This window comes from Bombina bombina, chromosome 10, assembly GCF_027579735.1.
Source record: "Bombina bombina isolate aBomBom1 chromosome 10, aBomBom1.pri, whole genome shotgun sequence".
Lineage (NCBI taxonomy): Eukaryota > Metazoa > Chordata > Amphibia > Anura > Bombinatoridae > Bombina > Bombina bombina.
In genome coordinates, this window is record NC_069508.1 from 46,034,434 (window position 1) to 46,049,536 (window position 15,103).

General features: G+C 36.2%; 1 protein-coding gene across 1 annotated transcript; it reads right to left on the reverse strand.

Moving 5' to 3' along the window:
• Window positions 1-248: 248 nt before the first annotated feature.
• LOC128641408 (DBIRD complex subunit ZNF326) lies at window positions 249-14,726 on the reverse strand. The gene is made up of 4 exons (XM_053694031.1): window positions 14,502-14,726; window positions 11,953-12,058; window positions 5,435-5,690; window positions 249-371 (listed from the first exon to the last, which is right to left on the reverse strand). Exons 1-4 carry the CDS (start codon window positions 14,536-14,538, stop codon window positions 273-275), a joined length of 498 nt encoding a protein of 165 aa, XP_053550006.1. The 5' UTR covers window positions 14,539-14,726; the 3' UTR covers window positions 249-272.
• Between the last annotated feature and the right edge of the window lie 377 nt (window positions 14,727-15,103).

Here is a 15,103-nt window from a genome sequence, read left to right on the forward strand (position 1 = left end):
GTAGCGACCCAATGAACATGGTGTTAAAACCAGTAATGGATTCTGACCTGTAGTTTGAAGAACCCGAGTTAGAGCATACAAGGTTTTAAGTTTTCCAATTTGGTTTCTTTTATCAAACCTGCTTCAGTACGCATCGGGCATGCATTGATGAAGAGTATACCTTCAACTAAATATATTATAATATAAAACAAATATAAAATATGTAGAATATACATTTAATATGTAACAAAGCAGCATAATACCTGGTTGAGGATATTTTTTGAAGTTTCGATTTATCTCCGTACCCGACAGCTTTCGTTTCTTGACAGGCAATCCCAGACTGATACGGTTGGTCTGTGTATCTTTTTACTCCCCTTGGTAAATCCTGCCCTCTGTGGAAATGGTTCGTAAATAAAATGTTAGGAAGTATTCATAAACAGAACATAGATACTTTATAAAGGCAGGGTGGAACAGGAATGTTGCACTGATAGCAATAGTGCAGGGGATCGTTCGTGTTATTCCTCTCTGCTATCGATTAACTATGCATATAATGAAAAAAAGAAAGGTATTGATTACAAAAACATTCACAGAAAAAACGTTATGGTAAAAAAATAGCACAATTAGAATCTCTAAATAAAAAAAGGTGTCAATGCAGTGTAAAATCTCTAATCCTATATGCAATTCTTGTTAGCTTAAAGGGACATTAAACACTAAATAATCATTGGTTGAATGTTGCATTTAAAGCAGAGATTAGCCTGAGAATAATTTGAACACGTATATATAAAAAAGTAATATAGTTGTTTTAATATTTAAAAAGAAATAAGTAACATTGTCCATAATGTTAGAGAGTTCCATAAAGAACTGGGGCGCTGCCATAGTTGTAACTTAAAGTGAATGTAAATTTGATACTATTCTTCATCCCTACCAATTCCCAAACAAACTCTTTAGTTAAACCGCAATATTATTTTCATAAAATTCATTATTTCATATTATATTTTAGCAATGGAACTTAGCTCCGTTTTTCTCTCAAACTCAACCCATCCTGTACTTCCTGTATTCCTACTAGCATTGCTTATAGAGCGGGTCCCTTTGTTTTTTAATTTAATATTTTTTTTATCTTTTCAAGTAAAATATACTGAATCTAACTATATCTCTTACACTAATAATAATCTATTATAATTATCCAAGTGTCTATAATATATATATATAATAATATATATATATATATATATAGAATGTTGGGTATAACCTATGGCTGTATATGTTTTGTAAAATCACTACTGCTGAGATCCAGAAGGATACTCACCTTAAATATCCCTAAGAAATTGAACTAGAATCTATTACATAGAACGAAAAATTACCACCTTAAATTTCACCAGGTAATTGATTCACACACCCACAGGACTTTTGTGACCAATGAGACACCTATGAGGTGTATATTAAGGAGCCCTAGAAGACAGGTGAACACTTCTTGAAAAAGCCCCAGGAAGGGGGAGAAACTGCGTTGAAGTTGTTTACTACCATCCACCTTTGAGACATTTACATCAACCGCTATTTCTATCTAAAAAGAGGAGTGCTGCTACGTTCCATTAAGAAGGAGTTTGCCCTCAGCTGTAAGCCTGGAAGGAGGAACTTCCAACACACCAATTCTAAATATACCGACTTAGCTTTCACTGAAGAGCAGAGAGTGCGGCGGACTACAGGTAAAAACAGCTGATACGGCTACAACGCTACCTGACAGCTGACACAGCATCACGTGACCAGCCCGTGGCAGAAACAGAAGACGCCAGCAAAGGCCCTAAGCTGGCTACTGGATACACTGCTCTTTGTGATTTTGAAGAGGCGGTTATCAGACACAGACCGACTTACTGAATTGGAGACGGAAAAGGATCGATCCACTCTACTACAGACAGCTGCCTTCTCTCTACTTAAAGCTTAAGGTACCGACTCTCAAATGTGTTAAGTTTGATCCAATACTCGATGAGCAAGATCAACTGCATCTGGAGAGCATAAAGTGAATAGACTAAGGTCCAATAGACTACTGGTGAGTATAGCAATACCATCTGTTGCTTACGAGTATATATATATATATATATATATATATATATATAAGATATATATATATATATATATATATATATATATATATATATATATATACTATATATATATATGTATATATACACATATACATACATATACACACACAAAGCACACACATACTCTTACGGGACAATTTATTCTGATCATTTGTTTATATTTAACACCTTTAAATTAGTTCTTTTACACGTTTATCCTATTATTTTAATACTGGACGTCCAGATCCTATATTTGAGTGTTTTATTATTGAGTGTTTTATTTTGATTGTTTTATTATCGAGTGCTATATTTACATTACCCGACGTCATCTCCGAGCCACTTGTGTATTTTAGCTTACTATTTAGGAATAGGGGAATCGTTCTGCTTGACATTGTACCTCTCTATTGTAATCTGCTTGTTTGAGCTAGTCTTTAGAGTGAGGTTTTACTGCCCTGCTATACCCCTTCCCCTTTAATTTTATATTGTAATTGTGCTTGATATTTTAGACATTGTTCTTTATCAATTGTATTTATTAATCTACTAATATTAAATATCTTGTTATCGTTTTCTAGGTGTGTTGTATCATTTAAGCACTCTTAGAAGCCCCATAATATATCCTATAATTATTTCTTGCTCATATTATATATATATATATATATATATATATATATATATATATATATATATATATATATATATATATATATAGATATTTTTTTTTTTTTTTTTTTATTATTTATTTCGTATTTTCATATAAATATAGATCTATCCTAGCGTAAGCGCCAATACTTCCACTTTTTTTAATAGAGCGGGTCCCGCCTGCTCTATTACGCATTTCTAAAGCGCGTTCACGACCACTACTCTATTTGCGCATGCGTTTTAACCATTTCTGGATAATATTGCGCATGCGTTTGTTGACCATTCTGAATCACTATCGGCACATAGATTTACATTGCGCATGCGCGTTTTTCGCCATATCTTAACAAAAGCAAGAGTATTTAATGAGTGGTGAAAATGTTTAGCGCATGCGCAAGTCATGGACGCGCATTGCTTCTAGGGCTGCAACAACTAATCGGTAAGATTAATCATAAAAATAGTTGTCACAGAATCTCATTATCAATTAGGTGGTCAGCGATTAGTTGGTTAATTGCACAGCACGAGCTGCTTCAAACCGATGAACTCCTGCACATGGTATTGTGCAAAAAAAAATTCCTATCTGATTAATCGGATGATTAGTGTCCGATTAATTGGATTGAAAAAAAAGATTTAAAAAAATAAATAAATTAAGTTTTTTGCACATTCTTAGTTGCAGTAGTTCAGATTAAAGCAGCTGGTGCTGTGCAACTGACCAACTAATTGATAACGAGATTTGTTGACAACTATTTTTATAGTTGTTGCAGCCCTAATTTCTTCTGAATCCGTCTTCTGAATGGGAACGCATGCGCAGTGACATTGCGTGAAGTTTAAAAAAAAAAAGGGGTTGAACGCCCCGGGGGGGGGGGAAGATTATTAGTTTATGGAACTGTCAATCACCAGAGAAATGAGGGACAAAATGGCGGGGCAGAGGAAGCAAGAGAATCATCGTTAATTAACTTTATATTATGAATTTAGGTGTGATTCTAAAAAACGAATTAAACTGATACGATTTTTTTTTGTGATACACAATATGAGGATGAGAGATACCCGTGAGTTTACATGCCCTTTAAGGGACACTGAACCCAATTTTTTTTTTCTTTCATGATTCAGATAGAGCAGAACTTTCTAATTTACTCCTTTTATCAATTTTTCTTCATTCTCTTGCTATCTTTATTTGAAAAAGAAAGCATCTAAGCTAAGGAGCCAGACATTTTTTGATTCATTACACTGGACAGCACTTGTTTATTGGTGGGTGAATTTATCCAAAAATGGGCCGGCATCTAAACTTACATTCTTGCTTTTCAAATAAAGATACCAAGAGAATGAAGAAAATTTGATAACAGGAGTAAATTAGAAAGTTGCTTAAAATTGCATGCTCTATCTGAATCGCAAAAAAAAAAAAAAAAAAAAAAAAAAGTAAAATGACTATTTAAAATATAGCGGTGTTTGCACTTCCATGTTTAACATGAATTGGAAACCCAAAATATTCAGAATTAAGTTGCAGGAAAGGAGAACAAAATAAATAAATGAAAAGTATATTGCAAAGTGGTTTTACTACATGTAATGAAACAATTTATATTAATATATTGGCGTTTAATGTCCCTTTAAAATCAAAATGAAACTGCTTTAATATTAAGTTAAATTTTTTATTCCACTCAGAAAATGTCTTTTGTGTATCCGATACGTATGGGTATGAAATAAATCCCACTGGTATTGAGAACCCTGACTAAGAAACATCAGCAAAAAGATAGAATTACTGAGTAGTAGGCTATAAGCCCCTTGAACTAGCAGAATGCCAAAAAAAACATGATGGCAGAACCAATATGCAATATGTTAACTTTTAAGGAAACACTTTTGCACTCAGATAGCATATAAAAAAAAAAAAAAAAATTAAATTTGCGTGTTTTTTAAACTCCAATTTTTTTTTCCTTTTCACGATTCAGATAGAGCATACAATATTAACCCCTTGAGTGCTAATGACAGCTCTGAGCCGTCACAAATTGTCTGAGTCAGGTGCTAATGACGGCTCTGAGCCGTCACAAACACTCTCCCACTTTGAGGGACATCTGGGGTTTTCCACCGGCTCCTACCCCAGCGATCTGGCCTGCATAGTGACAGTCATCGCCGGGGCTTAACGTTATGCGCTGTGGCATCACGCACAATAACGTGATGATGTCACAGCGCAACTTTATTTATACTTAACAATGTTAAGTATAGGAGCAGGGGGCATGCTACTTTTGAAGCCTCATCTCAGGCATCTAAGCAGCTACAGACCCCCAAGACCCACTGTTGGAAAGGTAATCGTCGCCTAACCTTTCCAACAGTGTAAGTCTTGGGGGTCTGAAAAAAATCTTAGCACCAGGTGTGAAAGTCCTTAGCACTCAAAGGGTTAAACAACTTTCCAATTTACTTCTGTCTAATTTGCTTGGTTCTCTATGTATCCTTTGTTGAAAAGAATACCTAGGTAGGCTCAGGAGGTGGGAGCTTTGCTGCTCCTTCAAAGGATAGCAAGAAAATGAAGCAAATTTGATAAAATGAAAAAACATTTTGGGTTTCACGTTACCTTTACAAGTAACTATAAACCATGATAACCTCTTTGACAATCTTTTTTTTTCTTCTTATATGGTAGAAAAATAAAGTTCTTACAAGCAAAAATCACCACTTCTAGCAAACAACTCTGCACGTCATTTTAAAATTGTCATGCTGCAAAAATGTTAATGAAACAAAAATTCTGCACTTACTCCTCTTGCGCGACCTCTGCTTCGTGATGGTTTGTCATATCCAACATTTTTTCTCCTATGAAAATCCTCCCTTTCCAGATCATCTCTTTCGTCAAGAGAGTCATATCTATTCCTGTAGCTTTCCACATATCGATCAGCAGAATTATTCCTATAGCTAATTTTGTATTCATTACCGTAGCTAGATCTGTACCGATCTCTCCTATCAGGAGAATACCTGGAGTCAAAAGACTCATTACGTTCAAACCTGGAAAAATCGCTGTGAGGAGACAGTATAAGCTTATTAGCATAAGTCAAAACATAAGTTAAAATTAAACGATATTGCCAAGAGAAAGTAACAAACAGTATATTTTAGAAACACATAGTTTATGCTTACCTGGTATATTAATTTCTTTCATGATGGCGAGAGTCCACAAGACATGCCATGTGGAATAACACTCCAGTCTACCAAAAGCAAAAACACCCCTACACTCCAATGCTTTAATCCCTCCCACTTTACCATAATTCCACAGTCAATAATATGGCCAAGTAAATTGAAAAAAACAGAAATTACAAAACAAGACAAATAAAGCGCCAACTGTGTAAGGAAAGGGTGGAGCGCAAGTCTGGTTTTCTTTCATAAAATGGTGAAAGTCCGCAAGACATCAGGTGGGATCCTATACCCACTCTGAAGTCCAGGAGACCACTATGAAATAGGAGTAGGACAATAGTTAAAGCAGGTATGTTACTGATCAGGCACTGTGGTCCACAGAACTTTCCTGCCAAAAGCAGCCTCTGAAGAGGCATACATGTCAAAGTGGTAGAATTTTGTCAAAGTATGTAATGAAGACCAAGTAGCCACCTTACATATCTTATCTATAGAAGCCTCATTAAGAAGTGGTAACTGCTATAATGAAATGAGCAATAATGCTTTTAGGGTTAGTCTTCCTTACAACAAGGTATACTTTACAAATCAAGGCCTTAAAGCAGGGGTCGACAAATGTGTTTAAAATTTAGGAGCCAGCCGTACATTTAGGAGCCAGACAGTAGTATTTTTATATTGAAATCTGGAGAATAACCCAAAAAATTAGGAGCCAGGGGTAAAATTCTAGGAGTCAGTGGCTACCTGGCTCCTGGGTTTGTCGAGCCCTGCCTTAAAGAGATGGTAAATCCAAGATTTACCATCAATAAGAATAAAGGGGACTTTAATTGATCAACCATGTAAAAAAGGGTGCTAAACTCACCCTTTCTGTGCCGTTGCACAGAGCTAAACTCCAGCTGACCATATCACAACGATCTCCTTCAATGAGGTACCGCTTGCACCTCTGTACCAATAGCGGTGCAAGCGGCTGTGCCGTGGGCGGCCGAAACCACTGAGTTTAGCTCTGTGCATTGTCACAGAAAGGTTGAGTTCAGCACCTTTTTTACAAGGTTGATCAATCAAAGTCCCTTTTATTGGCTTAAAGTGACATGGGTAAATGCCGTTTTCTGAATGTTACAAGGTCCAGAAAAAAAAAAAAAAGAATGAATGAATGAAGAAGAAATCTTAAAATAAATTTGTGGCTTCAACATAGAATTTTTATGATCTCACATCTAGGTTTTGAAAAAGTCGCTCTTAGTAAATATCCTTAGACACAGCTTTAGGAAAGAACAGTCTTGTCCTGATGAAAAGTTAAGAAAGGAGGATTGTAAGAGATCAAAGCGCAGAAACTCTCCTGGCTGAAAAGATGGCCAGGAGAACATCTGAAGGTCTAAACATACATGGGTTCAAATAAAGGGCACTCTAAACCAGATTAAGATTCTACTGAGAGGTTGTCTAAGATTGGGCCAAATCTGATGGGCACTGCATGGAGTTCTAGAATGTTTACTGATAACCTCATCTCCCAAAGAGACCAGACTCCTCCTTGCGCTGAGACCCCCAGACCACACCCTAACTCTTTAGGCTGGCATCTGTGGTAATCACAACCCATGCTGGCCAAGGAAAGGAAACCCAATGACCAAGGGATTATTGAGTTTGCCACTATGTCAAAGGTTACATTTACCCACCAATCAGCAAGAGCTACCCAGGTGCTGAACCAAAAATGGGCCACCTCCTAAGTTTAACCTTCCTGCTTTTCAAATAAAGATACCAAGAATACAATGAAAAATTTATAATAAGAGTAAATTAAAAAGTTGCATGTTCTATATGAATAATGACAGAAATAAAAATGGGTTTACTATCCCATTAAGCTAAATTAAAGCCTAGCAATAAAGCAAATAGTCACACTTTTTTATTTCTCAGTGCTTATGAAAGTTATATTTACACTGTACTGTAGTCTATTAAGTGTGCAATAGCATGACTAAAAATAAAATATGTGCATATAGCGCAATAAAACAAGGTATGCCTGTAATTAAATTTGCACCAGCTCTGTTAAACCTTGGTGTCTAACATTTTCCTCTGCAAGTTCCTTCCCTTGTGAAGATGGTTACTGCACTGCAGAGCTGTTAAAGGGACAGTATACATCAAAAAAAAAATCCTCTTTAATTTGTTCCCAATTATTAATTTTACTTGTGTGAGTGCATTAGTGTTTACAAATGGCCCCTTTAACTTTATATTGTTGAAATATGTTTTTCTTGAGGTATCCCTACCTAAAGCTGTGTTAACAGCCAGCAGAAGAAATGACACTCCCAGTAGGAGGTAGGAAAGATGCAAAATAAAATGTTAATTTTCAATTGTTCTCTCTAAGTATTGGGTTTTGGTATACAGAGATAATATAAAGATGTGTGTTTACATTACGTGATTAAATGGAGACCTAATTTATCCTGCAAAGTACAACCCTTTTTAATGGGTTGTGGTATCAAAGAACAAAAACAGCTATTTTGTATAGAAAAATAAACCCAAAGAAGCAATTTATTATACTTTTTTTATTTACTGTAGCTTGTATAACAAGTCATTATATACTGTCCCTTTAAATTTAAATAAAAATTAACATTACCCCAATTTTTTAATATTGTTTCTTTATAAAAGTGCCTAGAATTGCTATAGAAGTTTTGTGGCGTATGACTGTGTCTATGCCCCCAAACTATGTGAAATGTTTATATTTTGGTGGGCTATGAAAGTCCATAGTACTTACCCATCAGCACCTTAGTCTACCGTGCTAACCTCAGCTGCAAACGAGCCAATCAGATACAAGCATAAATGCAAAAAGATAGTAAGGATCTGACAAGAAACAGCAGCATACTGTAGACCAGGGGATTGATGTGTAACCAACATTTCACCTCGGAGGATAGTGGTATCTCCCCACTGGGAGAAAACCCTCTCAACGACATGTAGATCAGGACTTCAGAATATACCTCCATCCATGTTGGATGCATTCAATTTGACTGAAGGATTATGGGAAAGTGGGAGGGATTAAATATATGGGTGTTTTGCCACCTCCTAGTAGACTGGAGTGTTATCCAACGTCACGTGGACTCTCACCATCTTATGAAAGAAATACACTGTCATAAGAACTTGAAGCTCACTTGTACAAAACAGCAACTAAATATTTTTTTCAGCAAACGTAAGAAAACATGTACACAAGTATGTTTGATTGTATTCCTCTCATTTGTGCTTCTAAAAACTCCCATAAATGTGCTTACAACCAGTTACTTTCACATCCTTAAGCAAGGATATTTTTATATTTACAGTGCCTGGTTCTTGTTAAATGAATCGAAGGATTTAGATCTTATAAGGAAGACATCTTTTAAGAGCATGTCTTTTTGCAATTTCAGCTTCATAAAAGCCTTCCCAACATCATGAACATCCATTTACCCTGGGCCAAAAGTGCCTTTGAAACGCCTTGGATATTTTTTCTTGTTTGTGTTATATATATATATATATATATATATATATATATATATATATATATATATATAGTATCCCCTCTCCACAGATTTAAGCGGAGTGTAGCAAAAGTTAGCTAAACTGTAGAAAACTCCAGTAGATGTTTTGAAGCACCAACAACACGTGTAGCTTGCTTTGCCAATATGTATAATGTTTAAATGTCCCAGTATACAGATTATCCTTCATGATTCAAACAGAGCATGGAATTGTAAAAGCCTTCCAATATCAAAATATGCAGTCTTTTTATAAACACACTTTGAGGCACCAGTTTACTACTGAGCATGTGCAAGAATCCACAGTATATAATTATGAGTTTTTCAATTGGCTGAAATCTGTCACATGATACAGAGGGAAAGCAAAATAGTAACTGACGTTTGTAAGAAAAAGAAATCTTCTGATTTGAAATTCAAAGTGCTATTTCAATGTCTTTTTATTATGAAGTTGCTGGTAATGCAATCCTACTTTAACGGTTCTTCAAATCAATAAAAGGGCAGTCTGTAATCACTTCAGAAATTACATTTTGCCTTTAAGCCATGGTTAGAATAATTCTGTTTCTGAAAACGTCTGTGCCAAAGACAGCAGTTTGAAAGAAAAAACAAAATGGCACTTATGATCAAACAAGATTATGCAGGTAAAGGATGACAATAGAAACACATTTGATTTTGTGCTTAGAATTTCATTATCAACGGTTTAGAAGACAATGAACAAAACTAGTTTAGTTATAAGGATTGTTGCAAAGTAACCAATGTTCAGAGTATTTACATACTGTCCAAGAGCCTTGAATTTGGATGATTGAGGAGTGGATGTTAACTTTGTGGAACATTGAGCCAAGACTTGAAATTTTTCGGTGCAACCACTGAGTTTTTGTGAGATACTTAGAGGATAAGTGCATATGGTCTGCATATGTCGTTTACATTTTATATATGAATAGGCAGTACAGTGGGGGTTGTTTTCCTGGTGAAAGACTGGTGTATCTTTACAAAGTCCATTTATTATACTCGGAGCCAGTCCATTCTACCAGAACATGTCCTGAATCTGAGTCTAAAAGTTAGGCATGAACTTTTGGATGCTGAAGGAAAGTGAAGCCCATTGAGCCAAGACGTAAAATTTTTAGGTGCAATCACTGAGTACTTGTAAGATACTGAGAGGATAAGTGCATATGGTCTACACATGTTGCTTCCATTTTATGTATGAATAGGCGTGCAGTGGGGCCGTTTTCCTGGTGAAAGAACTGTATCTTTACAAAGTCCATTATACTCTGAGCCAGTCCATTCTACCGGAAGATCTTGTCCTAAATCTGAGTCTAAAAGTTACGTATGAACTTTTGGATGCTGAAGGAAAGTGAAGGCCATTCTCCAGCCATCAATGCCACTGAACTTTTACTGGATGAACCGGAAAGAAGTTAAAATTATGCAGAAATGCCCCACAAACTCCAAATTTGTCTTCCCAATTCTTGGGCAGCAGGTCTGATGATTTCCAGCTAAAATCTGATACCTAAATGCCTTGTTTCAAGGTCAGCTGTGGCTTTTATGAGGAATCCAAGTTTTAAAAGACAATTTTCAATCTTCTTAAGCGATTTGATGCTCCATATTTGTTTTAGTACTGGCACACAGTAATATTCCATCTAAAATTTCTTTGGCAACATGCTGGGTGTCCAAGGTTTTTTTTGTGGGTGTTTTTTTTCCTCTCTCTTTTTAATCATTTTGTATATGCAATGATGTTAATATGAATTGATGAGCTTGTGCACTGAACCAGTCACCCCATTTTTTCTTCTTTAAATGGGCACAAACTGTTGCTTTCCATTTTATGTATGAATAGGCGTGCAGTGGGGCCGCTTTCCTGGTGAAAGAACTGTATCTTTACAAAGTCCATTATACTCTGAGCCAGTCCATTCTACCGGAAGATCTTGTCCTGAATCTGAGTCTAAAAGTTACGTATGAACTTTTGGATGCTGAAGGAAAGTGAAAGGCCATTCTCCAGCCATCAATCCCACTGAACTTTTACTGGATGAACCGGAAAGAAGTTAAAATTATGCAGAAATGCCCCACAAACTCCACATTTGTCTTCCCAATTCTTGGGTAGCAGGTCTGATGATTTCCAGCTAAAATCTGATACCTAAATGCCTTGTTTCAAGGTCAGCTGTGGCTTTTATGAGGAATCCAAGTTTTAAAAGACAATTTTCAATCTTCCTAAGTGATTTGATGCTCCATATTTGTTTTAGTACTGGCACACAGTAATATTCCATCTAAAATTTCTTTGGCAACATTCTGGGTGTCCAAGGTTTTTTTTTTGTGGGTGTTTTTTTCTCTCTCTTTTTAATCATTTTGTATATGCAATGATGTTAATATGAATTGATGAGCTTGTGCACTGAACCAGTCACCGCATTTTTTCTTCTTTAAAAATGGGCACAAACTGGATATACAGAAAAACAGTGGCATGTCTGTAGCTATGTGACAACCAAATTAAGCCACATATATTATTTGTGTATTTACCAAAACAGTAGATATGCTGCTAAACAAAAACAAAATAGGATATCCACTGTCCTGTCTCTGAACTGTATTGGAATCAGATGTGAACACAAAACCTTTTTTCCCCTCATATTATTTTTTTTTGTCTTGATAGCACATTGAGAATTTGTTTAGATGCTTGACTCTTGGTCAGTTTGTATATTATTTACCTGCCACTGGTACTTTCCCTTGTATAAGAGGCACGCCTAAAGGTTTCTAAAGGTCTTTCTAAAGGTCTTGAGTGCTTTCCTCCACTCCTGTAGCCATGATCCAATTCTGAAACACAACAGTTTGGTTACTTAATATTCACAAATTAATATATTTATGAAGGATTAAACAAGGGTAACCCATTGTGCTTAGAAACACAATAAATATATATAAGGAGTAGATTTGACTTTCAGCACTCCTTAAAGCTATGTCATTTAAAAAGAATATTTTAAAAACAAATGCTTTGCCATGAATGAGGTATTTACTGGTCCATAGATATAAACAACATTTACTAGGTAACTGATGCCAAGATGGAATTACACACACGCTTTTGCATGGATCTACTTGATCACTAGTCTTCACTTTTTTTGTTAAAAGCGGTTGCAATAGTATTCAATAAAACACTCGATATTTCAGGTAAGAGCACATTAAACACGGATTAGATGATGCATGCAATTGCAGCTTGTAAGTGGTAGAGTATTATGCTTTTTTTGCCTTTTTTTTTTTTTAAAGCATTAGGTTTGACTCTTTTTTCTTCCACTTTTTTTTTCCTCTCTCAGATATTAAGCTCCTTTGTTGACCAATCACAATACTTTCAACTTAGTGGGAGCCCGTGCAGAGGTTCACTCATGCCCAGTTGGGGTTCCCCAGACTGTACATTAAAGTAATGAATGTATTAACAGTAATCCTTTACTACTACTATTGGCAAATGTTTCCAGCATAACAGTTGGTTTGCAAAGTGTTAAAAATAGACATTCCTAACAATATGCTGCACTGGGTTGAAGAGCCCTCATTCTCACTCAGTGTGCACTAGTAGTGCTCTGACTTCTGTATAACAAAACTAATGAGTGCTGGCATATGTACCTTTAAACCATCTATGCATTGGAGACTTGATATTGAGCATATGTGCATGAATCGGTGTTTGTTTAGCTAATTAGCCAATCACAAGTGTGTATCAAATGATCAAAGGAAGTGGCAACATTTTTTTTTTTTACAGCAGAAATGCACGCAAGTAATTTCATCAACTTCAGGTATGATTTATTTTTTGTGCTTGCTTTTGAATTACTACCATAGCAGCCTCTTTATTAGAGGGCTTGTGAATATGGTTTAATGACACTTTAAATTTATTTTCCAATGTACAGAACATCAAATTAATTGCACCAGAAACTGTGGTTAGGTATAAAATCAATCTTGTCCATAATCCTGACCTGCTGACAGGTTTGCTGGGACAATAATACCACATCTGCAGTAACATTGCTGCAATATTACAATAGTGAATTTATTTTTGTTGTAGTAGTTACGCAAAGCAATCACATGGGATCCAACACACTGAAGTGCTCTTTAGAAGCAAGATAGTTAACCCCAGCTGTAACCCTAACCACAACATAGATCATTTAACAAAAATGTATTATACTGTTTAAATAAAAATTAGTATAAATGATGACCACAATGGCACAGAAACTAGCATTGTCTGGTTGTGAAAAGCTAATAAAATGCACTGAGAAAAGAAGCAGCCTGCAATGGCTTACAAAAAAAGGCAGAGATTTAGGGGTCAATTTATTAAGCTGAGGCGGACAGGGGCACACATACGCACCCCTGCCTGCCGCAGCTCGCCTCATTGCACGCATGTGCTATTTTGTGCAAAGTCGCCCCCTGCACGCTCACAGCCAATCACGCGAGGGCAGGAGCTGTCAGTCTCCCCAATCAGACGAGACCGGGGAGATTGAAATTCGCCACCTAAGAGGTGGCAAAAGGGCAGGGAAGCATGATGACCGCTGCTTGTTAAATACAGAGTGCAGGTTCTCTTGTGACAACCTGCAGCCGTAGATGGGCGAAGGGGTTGATAAATTGACCCCTTAGAGGCTTTAAAGTATATTAAAACAATGTTGGTTGGGCAAAGCTGTGGAATGGGCAGTAAACATGTTATCTATCTTCTTAAACCCACATTTTTTTTTCATTATTCAGATAGAGCATGCAAATTTAAGCAACTTTCTAAATTACTCCTATTATCAATTTTTCTTCGTTCTCTTGGTATCTTTATTTAAAAAAGCTGGAATATAAGCTTAGGAGCCGGACCATTTTTGGTTCTAAATCATGGGTAGCACTTGCTGATGTGTGGGTACATTTAGCCACCAATCACCAAGTGCTACCCAGGTCTGAACCAAAAATGGGCCGGCTCCGAAGCTTATATTCCTGCTTTTCAAATAAAGATACAAAAAGAACAAAGAAACCTGATTATAGTAGTAAATTAGAAAGCTGCTTAAAAATGCATGCTCCGTCTGAATCATGAAAGAAAAAAAATGTATGTTCCATATCACTTTAAACAATTAAGAACATAATCAAGTAGACTGCCCCTTTAACCATAACATATTGTAAGACTATTGATAGAGTTTAGGACTGCTTTAGTTGGTTATATGTTGGGTTTCCCATATTAATCTATTTAGTCACGAATCGAGGTACTGTAGCTAGAGAGGAAACCATAGGGAAGAGAAACGTGATGACTACTCCATACCGCTCCTGAATCGTCCCCGGCTGTTCCTGTAAGACATGGTGGATTAGTCAGGCCCGAAAACCAAAGGAAAAACCGTGTTACGGAAAGATTAGACACCGTAAAACAAGATGTAGCGCGACAGCGGCGACACTAGATAACCGGAAACACAACCGTGCGTATAAATCACGTGCACAGTTCTTCCTGTAGCGTAAGAAACAAACGTTAACTGGATTTAACGTAATCAGTAAGCGACCTGCTCCCTAGCAGGTCGCTTACTGATTACGTTATATCCGGTTCAGTTGATGCTGAACTCCCACATCTATAATACTGGAGAGGAACAGAGTCTGCAACTCTGACGAGAAAAAAAAAAGTTTGATTTATTCACAATTCTGAGACATTCTGTATTTCTTATAAGAAAATAACAGTGTTTATTTTTTAACTCTTTCAGTCAAAAAGGTGATATATATATATATATCACGTGACTCAATAGCGCATCTTCTCACTTCTAGAGTTGCGAGAACGCTCTCCTTTTGATTGAAAGAGTTAAAAAATAAACACAGAATGTCTCAGAATTGTGAATAAATCAAACTTTTTTTTCTCGTCAAAGTTGCAGACTCTGTTCC

What these genes read in the sequence shown, in the direction of transcription:
- LOC128641408 (XM_053694031.1), bottom strand. Translation starts at nt 14,538, where the DNA reads ATGTCTTACAGGAACAGCCGGGGACGATTCAGGAGCG. An exon ending in CCGGGGACGATTCAGGAGCG is followed by an intron (nt 12,059 to 14,501) that starts GTATGGAGTAGT and finishes GTTGTGTTTCAG; the next exon opens with AATTGGATCATGGCTACAGG. An exon ending in AGGGAAAGTACCAGTGGCAG is followed by an intron (nt 5,691 to 11,952) that starts GTAAATAATATA and finishes GTCTCCTCACAG; the next exon opens with CGATTTTTCCAGGTTTGAAC.